Below are 27,943 nucleotides of genomic sequence, written 5' to 3' on the forward strand. Positions count from 1 at the left end.
TCCCGAACATTTTTACAAAATGAGAATATTTTTTTTTGGAAATTCCATACATTTGGACAAAACGAACAAAATGAACATTTTTTGAAATTTGTAAACATTTCCTGAAAACATGGTACTTTTATAAAAATATGATTTTTTTTTGAATTTTTGAATAATTATTGAAAAGAGGAACATGTTTAAACATTTAAAACATATTAGAAAATCTGTTTTTTAAACATGAACATTATTTGGAACTATTCAAAATTCCACTAAAACAGAATATTTTTCGAATATGAAAAATATGCATTTTATAAATCTTGAACAATTATGCATAACCAAAGTATTTTTGGAAAAATTGGGAACATTTTTTGAATTTTTAAAAAATTGGAACGAGGGACAATATATTTAAAGATCCGAATAGTTTTTGAAACGGGATTTATTTTGGAATTATGAATATTTTCGAAAATGTGAAAAAAAAGAAATTCTTAACATTTTACAAAATATATTGAATTTCCAAAAATAAGAACTGGGAATGCAAAAAAGGAGAAAAAGGAACCGAAAACTAAAAAAGAAATATAACACACACAAAAAAACAGTCTGGCCCAGTCTTGCTCGCATGTGTGAAGCTCCCACTATTTACATATTGTGCGGCAAATAGGGTTTTCCCAACTGCATGGGCAGAAAAATAAGTGTGTTGGTTCGCTGAAAAATTGAACTCACGACTTCAAAGACCCAACCACGTGCTGGTAGGCAGTCGAACAAATGCGTCCTTCGAACACAAGGCCAGTGCGAATATTTAAGAACATACTGCAGTCTAAGATTTGAAAGATTTTTTATTGATTCTTTTTAAAAAAATCAATAACAGTAATAATTATGAATTGCCGAATATTCTTGGAAACGAACAATTTGGGATTCCCTAATATTTTAGAAAATGCAAAAAAAATTTGAAAATTCATGCATTTTTTGGAAAAACATGAACAAAATTCGAAATAGGAATAAACACGCTTCATTTGTTATTCCTATTTTCACAACTTACAGGGCAATGTGAGCTTCGTCAGTTTGTTATTCCTTCCCAATGCATGCACTTGGTCGGTCATGCCGGTCCATAAGAAGCAAATCTCACAAGGGAATAGAAACGTCAACAATCACAAATTTTAACCAAATTTCTAATAGCTCACAAATTCCTAATACTAGCTCCTGACTAGCAGCGAAAACAGAAATTGAAATTTGAACAATCACAAATTTCTAACGCAAACTTCTACCAGCAGCAGAGCACAATTCCTAAAAAGGCACAAACGACACATAATACACACATCCATACACCAGCAACCATATACTCCTATATACATATGCAGGCTCCACACAAACAAACAATTAATCTTTCTCAGCGAGGGTTGATGCTGGGCACCACGCCGCTCAGCAGGTTGCTGCCGGACACGTCCGACGTCGACATGTCGTACTGCTCGTTGCCCATCCGAGACCCGGTTGCTGTCGACGACGATGCTGGCGTGTGGGTGGGATCCATGGCCACCGACTCCGAGGGCACGCCGTCCGTGTCGGGCGTCATCTGCCAGATGGTCTCCAGCTCCCTGACCACCTCCGCCATGGACGGCCGCGCGTCCGTCTCGTCCCGGCAGCACCGCAGCCCCAGCGCGGCGAACCGCTCCACGCACTCCCCCGGCACTGACCCCATCCGCAGATCCACCACCGACAGGATCATCCCCGACTGGTTCGCCGCCACCACCTCCCTCACCAAGTTCTTTCCATGAGAAATAGGCTGCATCCCCGTCAGCAGCTCCAGGAACACCACGCCCAGGCTGTACACGTCGCTCTTGTCCGTGAGCTTGTGTGTCAGGAAATACTCCGGGTCAAGATAACCCTGCCAATTGTACACAAAACCAACTCAGTCAATCAATAATGCAGCTAGCTAGTAGATGGTGGACAACATATATATGTGAAAAAATGATGGTACAAGAGAAGAGCCTGCTCACCGGGGTGCCCTTGACGACGGTGGACACGTGGCCAGGGGCGCTCCCCTCTGTATCCGGCAGCGGAGCAAGGCGCGACAGGCCGAAATCGGCAACCTTGGCTACAAACTTGGAGTCGAGTAAAATGTTGCTGGCCTTGATGTCGCGATGGAATATCGGAGGGTCCGCTTCCGTGTGCAGATACAGGATGCCCCGTGATGATCCCAGTGCGATTCGTAGCCTCATGGGAAAACTTGGAGACTCTCTAGCTTTAGCTGTTAGTATTACGTAAGTGAACCACCGGCTAGTTAGAGCAACTTTCGACACAGGACAGGCAAAAATAGTTTGCAAGCAACCAAAAAAGAATGATAAATTTTGAGGTGGCTAGCTACAGATCGAAAACAAGTCCTAACCTGAAAGATGATCACGTAGAGTACCGTTTGGCATGTACTCGTACACCAGCATCTGCAATATATACATGCATGGTTCACAGCATGAGTTTGTATTTTTGATTATTAGTTTAATTATAGAAAAACAAAAGTTGCAGGGGGAATAAAAACCTGCTCATCCTCTTCGTCGCAATAGCCAAGCAAAGAGACGAGGTTTCGGTGATGCAGCCTGGACAGCAACTCTATCTCTGTGAAGAACTCCCTTGAACCCTGAAGAGATCCCTCTTGTGCACGTTTTATTGCTGCTACTTTTCCATCAGCCAACACCCCCCTGTATACTTTTCCATACCCTCCTTGACCAATTAGTGCCGACTCACTGAAATCATTTGTACAGTTTGATAATTCTTCGAAAGTGAAGTCTTTCACGCCATCAATTTTCATCGGAATCCTTTTCGCTGCAAAATCAGTAGAATATTGTCATCGTGTAGCCATAACTATTTCTTCACAACTGTAAAGCAGCAACTCATATTGAAAAGTCAAAAGAACAATATATTCAGTGCTGCAACTCTGTACTAACAAAATCAGAAGCAAAAGAAGTGTGTTCTAATAAATAAATAAATAAAAATGGACGACTGAAACATTATTATTACACTTTATTGAATACGAGATTGAATCATCTAACAGTTTTAGACCAAAGAAGGTAGAAATGAGGGGCTTATATACCGGTGCGTTTCTTTGAAAACTGTCTTGAACGCCTTCTCAATATGATGAGAGTAATGAGTGATGAAAGAACTGCCGCTGCAGCAAAGGCTGCGATCACAATACCAACAATGGCACCTGTACTGAGACTTTTCTTTGTACGACCCGGCAGTACTGAAAAGAAAGCATCATGGGGAAATGTTGAATAATTGCTACAGCTGCTGGATATACCAAGACAAAAGATTGCAACGAAACGAAGTATGGAGCGGAGTGGAGATAAAATAGCATACCCTTCTCATACCACCCTGGGTCGAAGTTGATAAGCTCATAGGGCCCAAATATATCCGAGTCCGCGATGAGCCACCCTGTGAACATGTATCTCAGTCTCTGCACTTCACCCGAATTAAAAAGAATGGTGTTGTTTGGGAACAGCTTCAGCGTCATCTTGAGCCTTGGGCCTTCTTCCCACATGAAAGTGGTAACTTCCAGCTGGTACGAGTTGAGAAAGAGCCCCGACGACAGGTACTCCTGAAACTGCGCTTCATAGGGAACAAAATCCCAGAATCCTGGACTCTTGAGCCGGTAATCCACGTAGAGTGGAACACCACACGAGCATGGATTTGGTGCCTTGAGTACGCTTTCTAAAGGAAGGTCGGTTGCGCATGGCGCACAAAGTGTGCTGTTATCTATGGAGCCTCCTCCAGGATTAAGTTCTGGAGTTGATTGACAATACTGAGCTATGTTCAGTTGGTTCTGGGACTGACATACGGGGTTTCCAGATAACCTGAACATGCCATGTGAAAAAAGGAAAGATATATATATATATATATATATATATATGAGAGATACTGGAAATGGAAAGTACGTAAATGGGTCTGAAAACTCCAACACGAATGATACTCTTTTTTCAAACTGTAAGTTTGAGGAATTTCACAAGCAAAGGAAAAACTAGGTTGAATATATTCTAAGACGAAGAAACCAAGGTTGGTAGCTGCAGCATATATATATTCTTCATAGATGACACTGCTATTCAACTATAGTACCAGTCAACATAACATCAGTTTATTTATTAAACAAAGATTGTGAGACCAATTCCTGGGTGTGAACATAGAATCCTTCTAACGGACCGGTACAAGAAGGTCAAGGTTGGTTTTCCTAATTTAAAATTAACAGAGCAATTGTTCAACAGAAATGCGTACATGATGGTAACATTAGCAGGGGGTGTAAGAGGATTTGACAGATTCGTGAGGGCGTTGTTCTGGAAATCCCTGCAAAAATATTCAACAGAGGATATAAGACTATCAGTTGCAAAGCTCGAGAGTCAAAGAGTTGAAAAGAAAGGTTCAACTTGTGATGGCCTTACAATATCAGGCTTCTGTTTCCACTGAAATCGATGTTTCGCCAGACATCAGATGGGACAGAGCCATCCAAGTTATTATTGTCCAATGACCTGAATCAAGACCCCCCAAAAAGAAAAAAAGGTAAGCTGTCTGATTCGACTCATCATTCATGAACAGTCCTCCTCTTGAGGGAAGGATTAACAATGATTAGGTACTCAATGTGCAAATTAACAATGAGTTAGTCAACTTGTCTGTTAGACTGATATTAACTATATGAGCAGATATACCTATATTATATATAAGGAGGCATATTGTACAGATCTATCCCCTATCAAATATTAAAGGACATAATACCATGGAGAAGGCACTGTCAGACTTACAGTCTTTGCAGATTAGGAAGGCCGGAGAAACTTGCAGGAATAGAACCGTTAAGACGATTGTGGGAAAAATCTCTGCACAAGTTGCAAAAGTGAGTGTAAACTTAAATCAGGAGTTCCCTTAACTTGGGGGGAAAAGGGATCAGATCAATAAATGATACTACTTAAGAAACAAAATGACCGTAAGGGATTTATTTGTTGTATACATTGTAGTTATGTTGCTCGCTAGTTGGCCGGATGGTATGGGACCCGTCAACTGATTCCAACTAACATCCCTGAAAGAAACACCAACACAAGAAAGAAAGAGAGATCAGAGCAAGTATAAGATTGTTCCATATAAGGTACTGTAATATGCAGTTTCAGAATTCGATGCATACAAGTAGCCAAGTTGCGGTATTCCACTAACGTCAGGAGCAGGGCCTTCCAAGCTGCAGTTCCTCAAACTCCTGATGGAGGGACCATATCAATTAGTCATGTGAGCAGAGAGCTAAAAAAAAGCAGACAGATATACGACATACTTACAATTTCAGAAGTGTGGTGATATTGCCATAAGATGGAGGAATCGAGCTTCCCGAGAAGTTGTTATTGTCTAGCTGGCTGGAATCAACGTAATTAGACGGAAGTGAATGTATATATCTTAAAAATGTGATGTGTGAAGAAACTATGAAAGTGAAATGGAAGTTACTCAAATTGCTATAGGTCTTCTGTACAGTTAGTTTTGAATTACTCATGGTATATAAATAACAGAAAAATGCCCAAAAGACTAGCAGTTATATTGGTCCAGCAGCATATCAGCTTCCAGTGGTTTACTGATGGCAGGAAATAAAGCCATAGAGGTCAGGGTAAAATCATAATTAATCCCAAACAACTAAATAACTGAGCTAATGCCAGTTAAAGCAACTTCCCAGTATTACTATTGAGCAAGTTACCATAAAGAACACTAGTCCGATTAGTAACTACAGTATTAATTTAAGCTACAGAAAAAAAATACAGAGGAACTACTTCTCATGAGCTTCATCCAACACCTAGAAATTTAGTTTGATTCATGATCAAAGATTGAATAATATTCGAACTACTGCATAATAGTTAGTAGGCTTCGTACATGATGAGCAGTTTCGGTAGCTGCGCTAATTCTGGAGGAAGATAGCCCGATAGGTTATTGTTATCCAGCAACCTGCAAACGAATCAGACTGTCAGTAGGGTATAAATGAAAAACAATTATTATGGTGGGTGCAGTGGTCAGGTCAGGTACTTACATGTGAACAAGTGAAGGTAACCTTGACAATTCAGGTGGAATCTGACCACTCAATGAATTGTTGTTCATGTGACTGCACAGAAGTTGGAAATCCATTAGGGTAAGGATCACGATTACAAGTTAACAGAGAGGCAAAAATATATTCTACTTACAAGTGCTTGGTTTTGTTCAGGTTAGCGAATGATTTAGGTATGGGTCCGGATATATTGTTCTGATCAATCTGAATCCTATTCAGGTTAGGAAGGAAGCCAATTTCCTCTGGTAAAGAACCGGTCAGCTGGTTCCCATTTACGAGCCTGCAAACATAAGCAATGGACACATTGTTACATGAGCAAAATCAATTGTGCAATCATCTCAGAATGTCCAAGAGGAAGGATATGAAGGAAACTGATTCAGGTAGACCATGTTTGTTTGTAATCAGTGGTGTAGATTTGGAGCGACTTACAATAGTTCCAGAGAAGTAATGTTGCCGACCTCCTTAGGAATGCTCCCAGTGATTTTGTTCCACATGAAATCCCTTTGAAAGGAAATTAAAAGAAGTAGTCAGTCCCCCCTTCATTAATTGTGCAATCCATGTGATAATTAGGCAGCTGAACCGACTGCACTCACATAATTTTCATACGGGAGAGCTGGCCAAGCTCAGGAGCTAAAGTCCCGGATAAATCCAACCGTAGAAGCTGTCTGTAACCACATACACACAGCAGGAGGAATATATCAATCAGCAAGTGAAACATATTTGCATCACAGGAAGGATACATATGAGAGATGACATACAGTTCTTGCACATGGAAGTATCCATCATCTTTTGCTGTTACGTTGTAACAGATAACACGGGTCCAATTTGCGACGCATGGATCTCCACGGTTCCAGCTGTTGAGAAATCCATTTGGATCACTCAAGCTGCCTCTTATAGCTCTCAAAGCGTTGACTGCAGTTGAACCAAATTAAATGTAGAGCAACTAGTTAGTTATTCTCTAGCTCTCATAATAATGCAAGGAGGATTTATAGAAATAAATGTAAACATAAGAAGAAGAGGGTGGTGGTTAAGATGGATGGATGGATTTTACCTTCCCATGGTGCGGTGATCTGTGCGGCCGTCGGTTGCTGCACATGTGCGAAATATAATAGTGTGAAGAGAGCAGAGCAGATATAGAAGGGCAGCATGGCGCCGTTGCAGAGGAGAGGAGAAAATTCCCCCAAGTTGTTGGCAGTAATATTCAGGTTTCAGCAATGCAGGAGGCTCTCTCTGATGCCGGAGTTTATTTTCTGAAAGAAGGAAGAAGAGTTACTTGTCCAGATCCAGTAGCACAAAAATAAAAGAGATGGTCTTGTAAATGAAGTAACGGCGGTGTGGTGATGTTATACAGTAGTAATTAGTAGGAGTTTCTTAGTGCAAACAAAGAAACAGCATGCATACAGCTGTGAAGCAGAGCAGTAACAGTAAGCTGGAGGGATACGGTGAAGACAGCATATAGCCAGAATGGAGGCATAAACAAAGCAGAAAGGAGGCAGAAGAGAGAGATTTGGTGGAAAATTGGAAATCCTTTTGGTGATGCAAACAAGCAAGGTAGTGTAAGAAAGATAGAGAGCATGGAGGAAGGTAACATACATAGATTGATTGATGTATAGAGACAGAGCATGAAGGAGGGAAGTATGTATGTAGTGCAACTGCAAGCATAGAAAGTAATGAAGAGCAAGCTAACAAGGAAGGAAACGGACTGACTGACTCACCTGGTGTGGTCTGGTATGAAGCAACGCAGGACCGGCAAGCTGAGGAGCGGTTGATAGGGGGGGGAATCAGTAGGCCGCCACTGCTGCCGAGGATGCAACAGCAGAAAGGACAAGCAAGCAAAGGGTAGAAGAAGAAGAAGAAGAGGAGGAGGAGAGGGATGGTTGGGGATGCACCAAGAAGAAGAAGGATTGAAAAATGTGAGGAGTAAGTAAGCAACAAACACGGTGTCCAGTAGAGAGAGAATTGTCAAGTATTCTATTGCGATTGGTTGGGGAGCAGGGGATTGGATTGGATTAATGGGGAGGAAAGGGACGGCAAGCTGAACCCTTCCTTTTTTTCATTGATGTTTCTTCCTTTGTTGAATCCAATCCAATCCAATCCAATCCAAGTGAAGACCAGTTCTTCCTTGTACTTGCTTGCTTCCTTCCTTTTGCATCAATCAATCCAAACAACCACAAAGGAAAGGAGGAAGAGTTTAGTTGGTTCCTTTTTTCCTTGCTTTGAACAAATCAATCCTTTCTTAATTTCCACGCAAAAAGTAAAAAATCTTTTCTTGCTTTGTTGTTGCGTTGGCTATTGGTGATTGAAAATGAAGTTCGGAAAGCAAGAATTGAAAAGTGAGGCAGGGCAGGAGTCTCGCGTTGTGGGCAATTGTTGACTGACTAATTAATCGTGGTTGGTGGCCCGGCCGGCCATTTGTTCCCCTCACCACCCACCGCATACATTACATACGACTAGTACTAGTAGAGTAGAGTACATTTGGCTGGCAATTGAATCCATCCCTCCCTCCCATTATATTGATCCAATTCTGAGATGTCAACCTACCCACTGACTTGACACCTTCAATCAACAATACTAATAACAATAGGAAGGAAGGAGTCAACAATAGGGAGCAAGGAGCCGTCGATAGATAGATAGATAGATAGATAGGGCAACAATAGGGAGGAAGGAAATACCTGAAGCTGAAGGCCAGGCCCCCCATCCCGCCGTCTCCGTCTCCGTCTCCGTCTCCGTCTCGCCGCCGCTGGCCATGAACACATCATTGCCGTTGCCGCCGCCGCCGCAGTGTGTTGGTCTGGATGGGTAGGGGTGGGTGGACGGGAAAGAGGGAGGGGAAAAGGATGGATGGATGGATACTCTCACTAACACCTGGGTCCCTCCCTCCCGCACCACAATCATGTGTGTTGCTCACGTGAGTGACACAAATAACAACCATTCATTTAATTTAATTCAATGCTTCCTCCCTTCACCAAAACTACTAGTGTAGATAGATTAGAGTTTATTAGGCTAGCCATAGTGGGAGTAACTTCGGCAGTAACATCGACTCCAACTCAGCAAATTTGCTTATGTGACAATGATTTAATAAGGAGAGAGGTAGTTCCCAATGCAATATGAGTCTATAACCTAATAAATGAAGATTTGCATGTTACCACACTTATGTTACTACCCATTATGAAGGTAGTAACATAGTCTAGGGAGATGTGTATGTTACTTTCCATTGTGGCTAGTCTTAATCTACCATCACGAAGAAGAACGAGCATCCCGCTACTTTGTAATATTTTCCTTCCACGCGCTCTCATCAGTAAATAAAAAAAAGGTAATAAATGTGTGACAAGACAACGCGAAATAATTAAACCTTAATCCAACTTCACATCACATCAGCGTGATAATTAAGCGCGTCGGAGAAATGGAACCATTCTATTACTACTAGTGGCTGAGGCGAGATTCAGCGCGTCGTTTTCTCGTATGATTGTCTTTTTTTTTCTATAGCAGGTTTTTGGTTTATCTTTGTCTTGGATTTTAATTGTGTTTTGATGGAGAAATGAAACCATTCAATTACTACTAGTGGCTAACGCGAGATTCGTCGCGCCGTTCTTCACTCGTAGGATTGTCTTTTCTTTTTCTTTAGCAGGTTTTTTGGTTTATCTGCTTTGTCTTCGATTTTAATTATGTTATGGGGGAGAAATGGAACCATTCAACTACTACTAGTGGCTAACGCGAGATTCAGTGTGTCGTTTTCTCGTACGATTGTCTTTTTTTCCTATAGCAGGTTTTTGGTTTATCTTTGTCTTGGATTTTAATTGTGTTTTGATGGAGAAATGAAACCATTCAATTACTACTAGTGGCTAACGCGAGATTCGTCGCGCCGTTCTTCACTCGTAGGATTGTCTTTTCTTTTTCTTTAGCAGGTTTTTTGGTTTATCTGCTTTGTCTTCGATTTTAATTATGTTATGGGGGAGAAATGGAACCATTCAACTACTACTAGTGGCTAACGCGAGATTCAGTGTGTCGTTTTCTCGTACGATTGTCTTTTTTTTTCTATAGCAGGTTTTTGGTTTATCTTTGTCTTGGATTTTAATTGTGTTTTGATGGAGAAATGAAACCATTCAATTACTACTAGTGGCTAACGCGAGATTCGTCGCGCCGTTCTTCACTCGTAGGATTGTCTTTTCTTTTTCTTTAGCAGGTTTTTTGGTTTATCTGCTTTGTCTTCGATTTTAATTATGTTATGGGGGAGAAATGGAACCATTCAATTACTACTAGTGGCTAACGCGAGATTCGCCGCGCCGTTCTTTACTCGTAGGATTGCCTTTTCTTTTTCTCTAGCAGGTTTTTGGGTTTATCTGCTTTGTCTTGGATTTTAATTATGTTTTGGTGGAGAAATGAAACCATTCAATTACTACTAGTGGCTAACACGAGATTCGCCGCGCCGTTCTTCACTCGTAGGATTGCCTTTTCTTTTTCTCTAGCAGGCTTTTTGGTTTATCTGCTTTGTCTTGGATTTTAGTTATGTTATGGGGGAGAAATAGAACCATTCAATTACTACTAGAGGGTGAGGCGAGATTCGCCGCGCTGTTCTTTACTCGTAGGATTGCCTTTTCTTTTTCTCAAGCAGGTTTTTGGGTTTATCTGCTTTGTCTTGGATTTTAATTATGTTTTGGTGGAGAAATGAAACCATTCAATTACTACTAGTGGCTAACGCGAGATTCGTCGCGCCGTTCTTCACTCGTAGGATTGTCTTTTCTTTTTCTTTAGCAGGTTTTTTGGTTTATCTGCTTTGTCTTCGATTTTAATTATGTTATGGGGGAGAAATGGAACCATTCAACTACTACTAGTGGCTAACGCGAGATTCAGTGTGTCGTTTTCTCGTACGATTGTCTTTTTTTTTCTATAGCAGGTTTTTGGTTTATCTTTGTCTTGGATTTTAATTTTTTTTTTGGAGAAATGAAACCATTCAATTACTACTAGTGGCTAACGCGAGATTCGTCGCGCCGTTCTTCACTCGTAGGATTGTCTTTTCTTTTTCTTTAGCAGGTTTTTTGGTTTATCTGCTTTGTCTTCGATTTTAATTATGTTATGGGGGAGAAATGGAACCATTCAATTACTACTAGTGGCTAACGCGAGATTCGCCGCGCCGTTCTTTACTCGTAGGATTGCCTTTTCTTTTTCTCTAGCAGGTTTTTGGGTTTATCTGCTTTGTCTTGGATTTTAATTATGTTTTAGTGGAGAAATGAAACCATTCAATTACTACTAGTGGCTAACACGAGATTCGCCGCGCCGTTCTTCACTCGTAGGATTGCCTTTTCTTTTTCTCTAGCAGGCTTTTTGGTTTATCTGCTTTGTCTTGGATTTTAGTTATGTTATGGGGGAGAAATAGAACCATTCAATTACTACTAGAGGGTGAGGCGAGATTCGCCGCGCTGTTCTTTACTCGTAGGATTGCCTTTTCTTTTTCTCAAGCAGATTTTTGGGTTTATCTGCTTTGTCTTGGATTTTAATTATGTTTTGGTGGAGAAATGAAACCATTCAATTACTACTAGTGGCTAACACGAGATTCGCCGTGCCGTTCTTCACTCGTAGGATTGCCTTTTCTTTTTCTCTAGCAGGTTTTTTGGTTTATCTGCTTTGTCTTGGATTTTAGTTATGTTATGGGGGAGAAATAGAACCATTCAATTACTACTAGAGGGTGAGGCGAGATTCGCCGCGCCGTTCTTTACTTGTAGGATTGCCTTTTCTTTTTCTCTAGCAGGTTTTGGGTTTATCTGCTTTGTCTTGGATTTTAATTATGTTTTGGTGGAGAAATGAAACCATTCAATTACTACTAGTGGCTAACGCGAGATTCGTCGTGCCGTTCTTCACTAGTAGTTCTTTTTCTCTAGCAGGTTTTTGGGTTTATCTGTTTTGTCTTGGATTTTAATTATGTTTTGGTGGAGAAATGAAACCATTCAATTGCTACTAGTGGCTAACGCGAGATTCGCCGCGCCGTTCTTCACTCGTAGGATTGTCTTTTCTTTTTCTCTAGCAGGTTTTTTGGTTTATCTGCTTTTTCTTGGATTTTAATTGTGTTTTGGTGGTGTTTGCTTTCTGTCCGTGTATCGTGTTGGTATGTAGCTAGAGACACTTTGTTTTTAGAGGAGAGTGGAGTTGTTCAATGCGCCACATTTCAGCCTTGGTGTTAGTCCATAGTCCTTGCGTGGGCTCCTTGTGAGCTCATAGATACATCCTCTTCGGCGCCTTAAGCGCCGCTTAGCAAACGCAGCGCCTCCGCTTGTCGGCCGGTGCAAAACAACAGGGGAGTGCTCGCTCTGTGATGCACAATTTTTCTTGTAGCTCGGTCCATAGTACGCCGGTCGTGGTTGACCGGTCCATTGTTGACTGTTTAAAATAAAATGTGTCTTTTTTTAACTTCAAAAAAAAACATAGATTCAAAAGACGTTTGTGGATTTGAAAATTTTCATGAATTTGAAAAATAAATGTTCAAAAAAAATGAAAAGAAGTTTAGCAAATTTTAAAATAGCTCATGAAAATTAAAAAAATTCAATAAAAATTTAATTTGAAAATAAAAGTTCACAAATTTGAGAAAAGGTTCCAGAATTTGAAAGTTAAATACTTGGAAAGTCTGTGATTTGGAAAAAGTTCACAAAAATGGAAAAGGTTTTAAAATTGAAAATATTTCATAATTGTTTCTAATATAAATTGGAAAACAGTTTAGGAAATTTGGAAAAATAATTCACAATATTTAGGAACAACAAATTTGAAAAAGTTCATGAAAATTGACAAACAGGTTAAAAAATTGAAAAGTTCATGAAATTTGAAAAATAAAATCACAAATTTAGAAAAGTCATGGAAGTGTTGCTCTATCGTTCATATGGGCCGGCCACGAAACTCCCGCTCGTGTCCGTGCTCCGCTCGCTCGCTTAGCATTTTTTTCCGACTCGCTCTATTATTATCTTATAAAAAGTCGGCTATCTTAAAAAAAAGATCGCGAAATCAAATGATGTTCACTAGTTTTGAAGAAATCTTGAGTTTTTAAAAATGTTGCAAATAAAAAACATGAATTTTTAAACAATGTTTGAGAAATGGAAAAATATTCATGGATTTTAAACATATTCACAACTTTATTGAACCTGTAGATTTTAAAAATGTGTGTTAGCTGCTTCCAATTGATTCTTGTGGAGATGGATTGGGATAATTCAACATCAATTATTTTTTATTTACCCCCTGCAAAAAAAATATTTTATTTTACAACAAATGCCTTTAGTTTCATTCTATGAAGGGCATAATTCGGGCATCAACATTAATCATGAATGATTCTGCTACCGTGCAAATACATGAAACTACTCTGGATAGAGCGAGGAGATAGATACGCTTATGGCCCTACCTATTTATTCACAAAGTCCATGTGAATTCTGAAAGGCATTCCCTGCAGGTTGTAGTAGAAACATACATATGGAGGTTACAAAATATTAGGGAGATATTTGTAATAAGTACAAATTTAGAAATACATGCATGCGTGCATAAGATATATTTGTATTCGCTTGCTTTATTTAATAGAGATATTCCACCGTGACGTGCATAACATTTTGCTGGACTCGGAGTGGTCGTTTGCACGAATGTCCTTCCACCCATTCGAATGACCATACCGGGCGTCCATCTTCTTGATGACAATTCGAATGCCACCACTACCCTGAATGTGCACTTGCTGAGGCACCACGCGGCGATCGAGTTTTGGTTGCCAAACACAATTAGTCAAAGCAAAATAGTACGTATATAGTACATGTACGTATATCATGCATGCATGTAAGCAAACACTTTAATTGATTTAATTATTAAAACTTGAATATAATGCAATCTTATTAGGAGTGACTTGCTTGTTCTGCTTAATTAACATTGCTCTTGCTCAACATATATACGTGGACTAATGGCACAAAGGACCCGTTGGACGAGGCATTATACATACATAGGTTGTGGCCTTAGAATTAATACAAGCATCGACAAGTTACAACAAGGGAAAAAGAAGGACGAAGCAGCGCTTAGACGACGGACATATATATGTATGAAGGAGCGCAATTGGCACCATCAAAGGGTATCACAACACCCAAGTCTTGCAAACTGCCACAACATCGCCCACATGGTCATTGGTTATCACCACTATGTAATACTGGATCAGCTAATGCAAAAGTCTCCGCCACAAGGAGCGTACAGTACGATCACACATCCAAGTCATGCATGGGGCCAATGAAGAACACAAATCTTTACCACAAACTCCGCCACGGGGACAACCCAATCATTTTGCAAGGTGAGGTGCAAGTCATGCGCCATCAAACTAAGAGGGGAGATCTGCCAAGACCACATCATGGAGGAGACGAAACTCACTACAACACAAGCATGGGATGGGCCTGCGAGCTTGCACATCAACATTCGACGTCAACGGCACCACGTATGGATACGAGGAAGGTGCCACCACAAGACCTAGTTATGGTTTGAATTTGCGTCCATGCATGTGTCTAATTATTTGGTGATCATCTTTTCTTTTTTCCATAAATAAATAGTGAGTTCAATGTTGATGGACCCACATGCAAACATAACCACCACACACACAAAGTTACATGCATGGTGGCTACTAAAAACCGAGGCTGTGGAGCTTCACAACCGCCGAGTCAACATCGACATGAATGTCGCCTTCACCCAAAAAAATAATATATATTGCTTTCATGAGAAACATAGGTTTGTCAGATCCAGGGTTTAATCCTTGGCTGCAGGCTTGATACAATTAACCATCGATCATCCTAACCTTTCAACCACTGGTTGATTTTTGATTCTTTGACTCGGTGAGCATCTTGAACCCAAGGAAGAGATGATTTAAGCAAATGTCGTACGTACAATTGTGGATCAAAAGAGAAAGTACATGGACGTCGTCACAATTTCACAAGCAATGTAAGAAGTTATCACCACACATGATGTATATGGAGCATGAAACTCACATCATGGAGGACATGAAACTTACTGCAACACAACAATGGGATGGGCCTGAGAGCTTGCACATCAACATTCGTCGTCAACGGCACCACGTATGGATAGGAGGAGGGGCAACAAGGTGCCACCACAAGACCCAATTATGATTTGAATTTGCGCCCATGCATGTGTCTAATTACTTGGTGTTCAATGTTGATGCACCCACATACGAAGATAACCACCACACACACAAAGTTACATGCATGGTGGCTACTAAAAACCGAGGCTGTGGAGCTTCACAACCACCGAGTCAACATCGACACGAATGACGCCTCCACCCCAAAAAAATATAATATATATTGCTTTCATGAGAAACATAGGTTTGTCAGATCCAGGGTTTAATCCTTGGCTGCAGGCTTGAATACAAGTAACCATCGATCATCCTAACCTTTCAACCACTCGTTGATTTTTGATTCTTTGACTCGGTGAGCATCTTGAACCCAAGGAAGAGATGATTTAAGCAAATGTCGTACGTATAATTGTGGATGAAAAGAGAAAATACATGGATGTCGTCACAGTTTCGCAAGCAATGTAAGCAATTATCACCACTCATGATGTATATGGAGCATGAAACTCACATCATGTAGGACATGAAACTCACTGCAACACAACCATGGGATGGGCCTGAGAGCTTGCACATCAACATTCGTCGTCAACGGCACCACGTATGGATAGGAGGAGGGGCAACAAGGTGCCACCACAAGACCCAATTATGGTTTGAATTTGCGCCCATGCATGTGTCTAATTACTTGGTGTTCATCTTTTCTTTTATGAATAAATAGTGACTTCAATCTTGATGCAGCCACATCCGAAGATAACCACCACACACACAAAGTTACATGCATGGCGGCTACTAAAAACCGAGGCTGTGGAGCTTCACAATCGCCGAGTCAACATCGACACGAATGTCTCCTCCACCCAAAAAAATATATATATTGCTTTCATGAGAAACATAGGTTTGTCAGATCCAGGGTTTAATCCTTGGCTGCAAGCTTGAATACAATTAACCATCGATCATCCCAACCTTTCAACCATTGGTTGATTTTTGATTCTTTGACTCGGTGAGCATCTTGAACCCAAGAAAGAGATGATTTAAGCAAATGCCGTACGTATAATTGTGGATCAAAAGAGAAAGTACATGGACGCCCTCATAGTTTCGCAAGCAATTTACGCAGTTATCACCACACATGATGTATATGGAGCATGAAACTCACATCATGGAGGACATGAAACTCACTGCAACACAACCATGGGATGGGCCTGAGAGCTTGCACATCAACATTCGTCGTCAACGGCACCACGTATGGGTAGGAGGAGAGGCAACGAGGTGCCACCATAAGACCCAATTATGGTTTGAATTTGCGCCCATGCATGTGTCTAATTACTTGGTGTTCATCTTTTCTTTTTTGAATAAACAGTGACTTCAATGTTGATGCACCCACATACGAAGATAACCACCACACACACAACGTTACATGCATGGTGGCTACTAAAAACCGAGGACGTGGAGCTTCACAACCGCCGAGTCAACATCGACACGAATGTCGCCTCCACCCAAAAAAATAATATATATTGCTTTCATGAGAAACATAGGTTCGTCAGATCCAGGGTTTAATCCTTGGTTGCAGGCTTGGATACAATTAACCATCGATCATCCTAACCTTTCAACCACTAGTTGATTTTTGATTCTTTGACTCGGTGAGCACCTTGAACCCAAGGAAGAGATGATTTAAGCAAATGCCGTACGTACAATTGTGGATCAAAAGAGAAAGTACATGGACGTTGTCACAGTTTCGCAAGCAATGTAAGCAGTTATCACCACACATGATGTATATGGAGCATGAAACTCACATCATGGAGGACATGAAACTCACTGCAACACAACCATGGGATGGGCCTGAGAGCTTGCACATCAACATTCGTCGTCAACGGCACCACGTATGGATTGGAGGAGGGGCAACAAGGTGCCACCACAAGACCCAATTATGGTTTGAATTTGCGCCCATGCATGTGTCTAATTACTTGGTGTTCATCTTTTCTTTTTTGAATAAATAGTGAGTTCAATGTGGATGCACCCACATACGAAGATAACCACCACACACACAAAGTTAGATGCATGGTGGCTACTAAAAACCGAGGCTGTGGAGCATCACAACCGCCGAGTCAACATCGACACGAATGTCGCCTCCACCCAAAAAAATAATATATATTGCTTTCATGAGAAACGTAGGTTTCTCAGATACAGGGTTTAATCCTTGGCTGCAGGCTTGGATACAACTAACCATCGATCATCCTAACCTTTCAACCACTGGTTGATTTTTGATTCTTTGACTCGGTGAGCATCTTGAACCCAAGGAAGAGATGATTTAAGCAAATGCCGTACGTACAATTGTGGATCAAAAGAGAAAGTACATGGACATCGTCACAGTTTCGCAAGCAATGTATGCAGTTATCACCACACATGATTTATATGGAGCATGAAACTCACATCATGGAGGACATGAAACTCACTGCAACACAACCATGGTATGGGCCTAAGAGCTTGCACATCAACATTCGTCGTCAATGGCACCACGTATGGATAGGAGGAGGGGCAACAAGGTGCCACCACAAGACCCAATTATGGTTTGAATCTGCGCCCATGCATGTGTCTAATTACTTGGTGTTCATCTTTTCTTTTATGAATAAATAGTGAGTTCAATGTGGATGCACCCACATACGAAGATAACCACCACACACACAAAGTTACATGCATGATGGCTACTAAAAACCGAGGCTGTGGATCTTCAGAACCGCCGAGTCAACATTGACACGAATGTCGCCTCCACCCAAAAATAATAATATATATTGCTTTCATGAGAAACATAGGTTTGTCAGATCCCGGGTTTAATCCTTGGCTGCAGGCTTGGATACAATTAACCATCGATCATCCTGACCTTTCAACCACTGGTTGATTTTTGATTCTTTGACTCGGTGAGCATCTTGAACCCAAGGAAGAGATGATTTAAGCAAATGCCGTACGTACAATTGTGGATCAAAAGAGAAAGTACATGGACGTTGTCACAGTTTCGCAAGCAATGTAAGCAGTTATCACCACACATGATGTATATGGAGCATGAAACTCACATCATGGAGGACATGAAACTCACTGCAACACAACCATGGGATGGGCCTGAGAGCTTGCACATCAACATTCGTCGTCAACGGCACCACGTATGGATTGGAGGAGGGGCAACAAGGTGCCACCACAAGACCCAATTATGGTTTGAATTTGCGCCCATGCATGTGTCTAATTACTTGGTGTTCATCTTTTCTTTTTTGAATAAATAGTGAGTTCAATGTGGATGCACCCACATACGAAGATAACCACCACACACACAAAGTTAGATGCATGGTGGCTACTAAAAACCGAGGCTGTGGAGCATCACAACCGCCGAGTCAACATCGACACGAATGTCGCCTCCACCCAAAAAAATAATATATATTGCTTTCATGAGAAACGTAGGTTTGTCAGATACAGGGTTTAATCCTTGGCTGCAGGCTTGGATACAACTAACCATCGATCATCCTAACCTTTCAACCACTGGTTGATTTTTGATTCTTTGACTCGGTGAGCATCTTGAACCCAAGGAAGAGATGATTTAAGCAAATGCCGTACGTACAATTGTGGATCAAAAGAGAAAGTACATGGACATCGTCACAGTTTCGCAAGCAATGTATGCAGTTATCACCACACATGATTTATATGGAGCATGAAACTCACATCATGGAGGACATGAAACTCACTGCAACACAACCATGGGATGGGCCTGAGAGCTTGCACATCAACATTCGTCGTCAACGGCACCACGTATGGATTGGAGGAGGGGCAACAAGGTGCCACCACAAGACCCAATTATGGTTTGAATTTGCGCCCATGCATGTGTCTAATTACTTGGTGTTCATCTTTTCTTTTTTGAATAAATAGTGAGTTCAATGTGGATGCACCCACATACGAAGATAACCACCACACACACAAAGTTAGATGCATGGTGGCTACTAAAAACCGAGGCTGTGGAGCATCACAACCGCCGAGTCAACATCGACACGAATGTCGCCTCCACCCAAAAATAATAATATATATTGCTTTCATGAGAAACATAGGTTTGTCAGATCCAGGGTTTAATCCTTGGCTGCAGGCTTGGATACAACTAACCATCGATCATCCTAACCTTTCAATCACTGGTTGATTTTTGATTCTTTGACTCGGTGAGCATCTTGAACCCAAGGAAGAGATGATTTAAGCAAATGCCGTACGTACAATTGTGGATCAAAAGAGAAAGTACATGGACATCGTCACAGTTTCGCAAGCAATGTATGCAGTTATCACCACACATGATTTATATGGAGCATGAAACTCACATCATGGAGGACATGAAACTCACTGCAACACAACCATGGGATGGGCCTAAGAGCTTGCACATCAACATTCGTCGTCAATGGCACCACGTATGGATAGGAGGAGGGGCAACAAGGTGCCACCACAAGACCCAATTATGGTTTGAATCTGCGCCCATGCATGTGTCTAATTACTTGTTGTTCATCTTTTCTTTTATGAATAAATAGTGAGTTCAATGTGGATGCACCCACATATGAAGATAACCACCACACACACAAAGTTACATGCATGATGGCTACTAAAAACCGAGGCTGTGGATCTTCAGAACCGGCGAGTCAACATTGACACGAATGTCGCCTCCACCCAAAAATAATAATATATATTGCTTTTCATGAGAAACATAGGTTTGTCAGATCCCGGGTTTAATCCTTGGCTGCAGGCTTGGATACAATTAACCATCGATCATCCTGACCTTTCAACCACTGGTTGATTTTTGATTCTTTGACTCGGTGAGCATCTTGAACCCAAGGAAGAGATGATTTAAGCAAATGCCGTACGTACAATTGTGGATCAAAAGAGAAAGTACATGGACGTACTCACAATTTTGCAAGCAATATATGCAGTTATCACCACACATGATGTATATGGAGCATGAAACTCACATCATAGAGGACATGAAACTCACTGCAACACAACCATGGGATGGGCCTGAGAGCTTGCTGATGTCTACTACACAACCTTCTTCTTGTAGACGTTGTTGGGCCTCCAAGTGCAGAGGTTTGTAGGACAATAGCAAATTTCCCTCAAGTGGATGACCTAAGATTTATCAATCCGTGGGAGGCGTAGGATGAAGATGGTCTCTCTCAAGCAACCCTGCAACCAAATAACAAAGAGTCTCTTGTGTCCCCAACACACCCAATACAATGGTAAATTGTATAGGTGCACTAGTTCGGCAAAGAGATGGTGATACAAGTGCAATATGGATGGTAGATATAGGTTTTTGTAATCTGAAAATATAAAAACAGCAAGGTAGCAAGTGGTAAAAGTGAGCGTAAACGGTATTGCAATGCTAGGAAACAAGGCCTGAGGTTCATACTTTCACTAGTGCAAGTTCTCTCAACAATAATAACATAATTGGATCATATAACTATCCCTCAACATGCAACAAAGAGTCACTCCAAAGTCACTAATAGCGGAGAACAAACGAAGAGATTATTGTAGGGTACGAAACCACCTCAAAGTTATTCTTTCGGATCGATCTATTCAAGAGTTCGTACTAGAATAACACCTTAAGACACATATCAACCAAAACCCTAATGTCACCTAGATACTCCAATGTCACCTCAAGTATCCGTGGGCATGATTATACGATATGCATCACACAATCTCAGATTCATCTATTCAAACCAACATAAAGTACTTCAAAGAGTGCCCCAAAGTTTCTACCGGAGAGTCAAGACGAAAACTTGTGCCAACCCCTATGCATAAGTTCACAATGTTACGGAACCCGCAAGTTGATCGCCAAAACATACATCAAGTAGATCACGTGAATATCCCATTGTCACCACAGATAAGCACATGCAAGACATACATCAAGTGTTCTCAAATCCTTAAAGACTCAATCTGATAAGATAACTTCAAAGGGAAAACTCAATCTATTACAAGAGAGTAGAGGGGGAGAAACATCATAAGATCCAACTATAATAGCAAAGCTCGCGATACATCAAGATCGTGCTGAATCAAGAACACGAGGGAGAGATCAAACACATAGCTACTGGTACATACCCTCAGCCCCGAGGGTGAACTACTCCCTCCTCGTCATGGAGAACGCCGAGATGATGAAGATGGCCACCGGTGAGGGATCCCCCCTCCGGCAGGGTGCCGGAACAGGGTCCCGATTGGTTTTTGGTGGCTACAGAGCCTTGCGGCGGTGGAACTCTCGATCTATGGTGCTCCTGGATGTTTTCGGGTGAAAGATCGTGGATGTCGCCTAGAGGGGGGGGGTGAATAGGCGCTTTAAAATAGTTACGGTTTAGGCTTGAACAAATGCGGAATAAACCTACCGGTTAATTTGACAAGCACAAAACCTACAACAACTAGGCTCACCTATGTGCACCAACAACTTATGCTAAGCAAGATAAACTACTAAGTGATAGCAAGATATATGACAAGAAACAATATGGCTATCACAAAGTAAAGTGCGTAAGTAAAGGGTTCGGGTAAGAGAGAACCGAGGCACGCTCATACGACGATGTATCCGGAAGTTCACACCCTTGCGGATGCTAATCTCCGTTTGGAGCGGTGTGGAGGCACAATGCTCCCCAAGAAGCCACTAGGGCCACCGTAATCTCCTCACGCCCTCGCACAATGCAAGATGCCGTGATTCCACTAAGGGACCCTTGAGGGCGGTCACCGAACCCGTACAAATGGCAACCCTTGGGGGCGGTCACCGAACCCGTACACTTTGGCAACCCTTGGGGGCGGTCACCGGTACCCGTCAAATTGCTCGGGGCGATCTCCACAACCTAATTGGAGACCCCGACGCTTGCCCGGAGCTTTACACCACAATGATTGAGCTCCGAACACCACCAACCGTCTAGGGCGCCCAAGCACCCAAGAGGAACAAGCTCAAGGGCACCAAGCACCCAAGAGTAATAAGCTTCTCAACTTGTAACTTCCACGTATCACCGTGGAGAACTCAAACCGATGCACCAAATGCAATGGCAAGGGCACACGGAGTGCCCAAGTCCTTCTCTCTCAAATCCCACCGAAGCAACTAATGCTAGGGAAGAAAATGAGAGGAAGAACAAGAAGGAGAACACCAAGAACTCCAAGATCTAGATCCAAGGGGTTCCCCTCACAAAGAGGAGAAAGTGATTGGTGGAAATGTGGATCTAGATCTCCTCTCTCTTTTCCCTCAAAAACTAGCAAGAATCCATGGAGGGATTGAGAGTTAGCAAGCTCGAAGAAGGTCAACAATGGGGGAAGAACACGAGCTCAAAGGATAAGGTTCAATGGGGAAGAAGACCCCCTTTTATAGAAGGGGAAAAATCCAACCGTTATGTGCTCAGCCCGCACACGAGCGGTACTACCGCTCCACGAGCGGTACTACCGCTCTGGCGGAAGAAGCAGGGAAAAGGAGCAACCAAACATGAACCTTGGGGCGGTAGTACCGCTTATAAGCGGTACTACCGCGCACCCCAGCGGTACTACCGCTGGAGGAGCAGAACACGGGACCAAAAATGCAGCAGCGGTACTACCGCCCGACCGGAGCGGTACTACCGCTTATAGGCGGTACTACCGCCCATCAGGGCGGTACTACCGCTTATAGGTGGAACTGCCGTGCCTTACTGCCGTGCAACTACTGCAAAACTCGACACGAAAAATGCAAGACCCAAAATCGAGGCGGTACCAGCGCGGAACCGTAGCCGTACTACCGCTTATGGCCATAGGCGGTACTACCGCTTTGGACAGCGGTACTACCGCTTGGGGTGATAAGCGGTACTGCCGCTCTGGCCGCGGTACTACCGCTAGGAAACCAAAACTGCCATAACTTCTGCATATGAGCTCCGAATTGAGCAAACTCAAGCTTGTTGGATTGAGAAAGACGAGTAGCATCAAAACAGCGACTGGTTATAGTAAGAAGAGGCAGGGGAGGTATGCCAAAAAAATAGAGGAGTGAAACCTCCAACCGAGAAGAACCGGCATAACTTCCAACATCGAAAACATCATAGAAGATGCGAGTGAACTCCGTTTTCGATGAACTCGAGCTTGTCATCAAGATGACCATAAGCTCCAAAACTCACAAAGAGAAGAACCAAACAAGAACCAACAAAGATGATGCAAGGATGCAATGGTTTGAGCTCTCTATGAACGATACGATCAAGCTACTCATCGAGAGCCCCCCTTGATAGTACGGCAATCGATCCTATAACCCGGTCTCCCAACTACCATCATGAGACCGGTAAAATAGAAAACCTATCAAGAGCAAACCTTTGCCTTGCACATGGTCCACTTGAGCTAGATGATGACGATCTTGACTCCCTCAAGTTGGACCACCTTTCTTGGTTGTGTTGGCTCGATGAAGACTAGTTGATTGCTCCCCCATACTCCACTATGGGTGAGCCACTCTTCCGCACATCTTCACTAGTCCATTGTCACCACGATGGACGGCAAGCTTCAAGCATTTGATCTCTTCATGATGCTTCACTTGAACTTGCGCACCGCAACATCTTCATAAGTCCATTGTCGCCACAATGGACGGCAAGCTTCAAGCATTTGATCTCTTCATGATGCTTCACTTGAACTTGCACACCGCAACCTAACCCCACAAAGAACTCTCACAAAGATCATGGGTTAGTACACAAAGCGTAATCGACAATGCTTACCACACCATGGGATCGCTTGATCCCTCTCGGTACATCTTGTGCGCTTTGTGTGTTGATCAACTTGATTCACTCTTGACTTAGTCTTGATCAACCTTGACTCTTTCCAACTCTCTTCATTTGGATGATGTCTTGAAGGTAAACATGAATGATCACACAATCTTCTTCTTCAAGACATGCTTGCAATAAGTTCTACTCTCACATGACCAATCTTTGGATAATTCCTTAATAACACCTTGGTCACCACATAAACTCATGACCAATCTTTGGATAATTCCTTAATAACACCTTGGTCACCACATAAACTCCTTGAAACCAACACATGGACTTCAAGAAAAGCCTATGGACAAATCCTTCAAATATAACTCAAGGCAACCATTAGTCCATAGAGATTGTCATCAATTACCAAAACCAAACATGGGGGCACCGCATGTTCTTTCATCGGGGTATATGGGTATATATAGGAGGAAAAAGTAGGTCGGTGGAGCTGCGAGGGGCCCACGAGGGTGGGGGCACGCCGAGGGGGGCAGGCGCGCCTCCCTGCCTCGTGGCCTCCTTGCTTCTTTCTTGACATCCACTCCAAGTCCTCTGGATCATGTTCGTTCCAAAAATCACTCTCCCGAAGATTTCATTCCGTTTGGACTCCGTTTGATATTCCTTTTCTGCGAAACATTGAAATAGGCAAAAAAACAGCAATTTGCACTGGGCCTCCGGTTAATAGGTTAGTCCCAAAAATAATTAAAAGTGCATAGTAAAGCCCATTAAACATCCAAAACAGATAATATAATAGCATGGAACAATAAAAAATTATAGATACGTTGGAGACGTATCAAGCATCCCCAAGCTTAATTCCTGCAAGTCCTCGAGTAGGTAAATGATTAAAATATAATTTTTGATGTGGAATGCTATGAAGTACACAAGTTTGATCAATGATAATTTCAATCACTTTTTTCTAGCATCATTGTATATCATAACAATAGCTCATATCATAAAGCTTCTCTTGATCAAGTAACAAGTTATTCACATGTTAAAGCATAGATCATAAACTTTCTTGAAAACTAACAAACTGAGTTCTCGGTCATCAAACAATTGCAATTCATCTTATTTTCAAGAAGGTTCTATGTAAGAGCTTTGATTAGCAAATCCCACATACTCAACTATCATATAGTCTTCCATGATTGCTACCACTCAAAGCATATTTTTAGAACAAATAGGATCCATCAAACACAGAGAAAGATAGGGGCTTAATGTTTCTCCTCCCAACTTACTTATCATATAGATAATTGTCAACAATAATAACTCATGGTCAAATATATTTGAATGGCCATATATGCTTAGATCTTTCCCCGTCACATGATGCTCGCCAACTAAAGAGTGGGATGGAATGAGAAGGAATACTACAGACTCTTGCATAAAAAGTAAAAGATAGGCCCTTCGCAGAGGGAAGCAGGGATTTGTAGAGGTGCCAGAGCTCGAAGCAAAAAACAGAGATGAAAATAATTTTGAGAGGTATGCTTTCATTGTCAAAATAACAACCAAGAGTTCCCAATATCTTCCATACTAGATACATTATAGGTAGTTCCCACGCAGAAAGGTAAAGTTTTTACTCCCCCTCCACCAACATTCACACTCCACGGCTTGTCCGAAACAATGGGTGCCGTCCAACTATCAACATTCCTGGGGGAGTTTTGTTTAAATTATTTGCGATTTTGTTTTCGATCTTTTGATCATAGGACTGGGCATCCCAGTTACCAGCCATTTTCTCGTGAATGATGAGCGGAGTCCACTCATCGTCAGAATAACCCACCTAGCATGGAAGATACTGACAGCCCCTAGTCGCCACATGAGCGATTCGGGCATACAAAACAGATTATTATTTGAAGGTTTAGAGTTTCGCACATGCAAATTTACTTGGAACGGCAGGTAAATACCGCATATAGGTAGATATGATGGACACTCATGGAAGAAACTTGGTTCAAGGATTTTGGATGCACAAGTAGTATTCCCGCTTAGTACAGAGATTTTGGCTAGCACAAGATTCTAAAAAGCAAGCACCACATGTTGGAGGATCCATAACAATATAGCTTCTATACAAATATACCCAACCATAACTCATTAAGTTGTCTTCCTTGTCCTACTTCAACTAATTTGATCAAGTAAAATAATTAATGGGGCTCACGATCATAAAAGATGTCCAAGATAGTATATTTATATGTGAAACCTCTCTTCCTTCAATATTCTTTCATGAATTGTTCAAGTGACCAATACTATGTTTGCTAACTTTCAATAAATTTACCACCTCTACTTCTTATATGTGAAGTCATTACTCCCCATGGTATAAGCATATGAAACATATATAAATTCAGATTTATTATAATCAATTCATTCAACCATTTACTCATAGGATATAAATGAAGCACGTGAGTAATGACAAACTACAACAAAAGATATAAGTGAAGATCAATGATTAGTTGAATAATTATTTAGCTATGTGAAGACTCTCCCATCTAATAATTTCAGATCCTAAGTACCTTATTCAAACAAAATAAAATGACACTCCAAGGATAGCACGAATCATGTGAAGAAGCAAAAACTTAGGTTCAACCGATACTAACCGATAATTGTTGAAGAAGAAAGGTGGGATGCCAACCGGGGCATCCCCAAGCTTAGACGCTTGACACTTCTTGAAATATGGATTGGGGATGCCTTGGGAATCCCCAATCTTGAGCTTTTGTGTCTCCTTAATTCCTCTCATATCACGGTCTTCCTAAATCTCAAAATCTTCATCCACACAAAACTCAACAAGAACTCGTGAGATAAGTTAGTATAAACCAATGCAAAAACCTTATCATACTCTACTGTAGAAAATCACTAAAATTATTATTCAACATTGCCTACTAAATTCCTATGCATATTTGATACTCCTATCCTCAAATAGGATCATTAAACAAGCAAACATATGCAAACAATGCAAACATAACAGCAATCTGCCAAACCAGTGCAGTCTGTAAAGAATGCAGCAAGATCCATACTTAATTAACTCCAAAAATTATGAAAGAATATTCCCACTTTAGAAAATTTATCAGAGCTTATTATGCAAAAGGTTTCAACATTTTATCACATTCTGACTTTTCTGTGGAATTTTTGCAACAGCGGTAAACTTTCTATTTTCAAACAGCAACATGTATACTTGCAAATTAAGCATAGTAAAGGCTATCAATGCCACTTTTATTGAAATAAAAGATGCAAAACATTGTTCTAAATAACATCAAGAAAATACTAATAAAGGAAAATGACGCTCCAAGCAAAAAACATATCATGTGGTGAATAAAAATATAGCTCCAAGTAAAGTTACCGTTGAACGGAGATGAAAGAGGGGATGCCATCCGGGGCATCCCCAAGCTTAGGCTCTTGGTTGTCCTTGAATATTACCTTGGGGTGCCTTGGGCATCCCCAAGCTTAGGCTCTTGCCACTCCTTATTCCATAGTCCATCGAATCTTTACCCAAAACTTGAAAACTTCACAACACAAAACTTAACAGAAAATCTCATGAGCTCCGTTAGTATAAGAAAATAAAATCACCACTTTTGGTACTGTTGTGAACTCATTATTTATTTATATTGGTGTAATATCTACTGTATTCCAACTTCTCTATGGTTCATACCCTCCGATACTACTCATAGATTCATCAAAATAACCAAACAACACACGAAAAACAGAATCTGTCAAAAACAGAACAGTCCGTAGAAATCTGTAACTTACGAATACTTATGTAACTGCAAAAATTCTGAAATAAATTGGTGGACGTGAGGAATTTGTCAATTAATCATCTGCAAAAATAATCAACTCAAAATCACTATCTGGTAAAAAATGGCAGCTAATCTCGTGAGCGCAAAAGTTTCTGTTTTTTACAGCATGATCGCAAAGACTTCACCCAAGTCTTCCCAAAGGTTCAACTTGGCACAAACACTAATTAAAATATAAAACCACATATAACCAGAGGCTAGATAGATTATTTATTACTAAACAGGAGCAAAAGGCAAAGAACAAAAATAAAATTGGGTTGCCTCCCAACAAGCGCTATTGTTTAACGCCCCTAGCTAGGCATGATGATTTCAATGATGCTCACATAAAAGATAAGAATTG

At 41.3% G+C, this 27,943-nt stretch overlaps 1 protein-coding gene across 2 annotated transcripts; it reads right to left on the minus strand.

Moving 5' to 3' along the window:
* Positions 1-1,098: 1,098 nt before the first annotated feature.
* Positions 1,099-8,862, minus strand: LOC123081069 (probable LRR receptor-like serine/threonine-protein kinase At1g06840). Of its 2 annotated transcripts, none has more exons than XM_044504040.1 (20): positions 8,695-8,862; positions 7,074-7,272; positions 6,781-6,934; positions 6,616-6,687; positions 6,452-6,523; positions 6,159-6,302; positions 6,008-6,079; positions 5,854-5,925; positions 5,274-5,348; positions 5,129-5,197; positions 4,958-5,026; positions 4,755-4,826; positions 4,398-4,484; positions 4,234-4,302; positions 3,325-3,818; positions 3,059-3,208; positions 2,507-2,790; positions 2,360-2,411; positions 1,971-2,221; positions 1,099-1,858 (listed from the first exon to the last, which is right to left on the minus strand). In XM_044504040.1, exons 2-20 carry the CDS (start codon positions 7,168-7,170, stop codon positions 1,364-1,366), a joined length of 2,850 nt encoding a protein of 949 aa, XP_044359975.1. In that variant the 5' UTR covers positions 7,171-7,272; positions 8,695-8,862; the 3' UTR covers positions 1,099-1,363. The 2 variants fall into 2 exon arrangements, with proteins under 2 accessions (XP_044359975.1, XP_044359974.1); XM_044504039.1 differs by lacking the exon at positions 8,695-8,862 and adding an exon at positions 7,738-8,101.
* Between the last annotated feature and the right edge of the window lie 19,081 nt (positions 8,863-27,943).

The sequence above is a fragment of the Triticum aestivum genome, chromosome 3D (assembly GCF_018294505.1).
Source record: "Triticum aestivum cultivar Chinese Spring chromosome 3D, IWGSC CS RefSeq v2.1, whole genome shotgun sequence".
Classification (NCBI taxonomy): Eukaryota; Viridiplantae; Streptophyta; class Magnoliopsida; order Poales; family Poaceae; genus Triticum; species Triticum aestivum.

Excerpts from the sequence above, each read along its gene's own strand:
- LOC123081069 (XM_044504040.1), bottom strand. The coding sequence starts at position 7,170 with ATGCTGCCCTTCTATATCTGCTCTGCTCTCTTCACACTATTATATTTC. Across the intron at positions 5,198-5,273 it reads ATCACCACACTTCTGAAATT|GAGTTTGAGGAACTGCAGCT; the intron begins GTAAGTATGTCG and ends TCCCTCCATCAG. Across the intron at positions 3,819-4,233 it reads CCTGCTAATGTTACCATCAT|GTTATCTGGAAACCCCGTAT; the intron begins GTACGCATTTCT and ends TGGCATGTTCAG.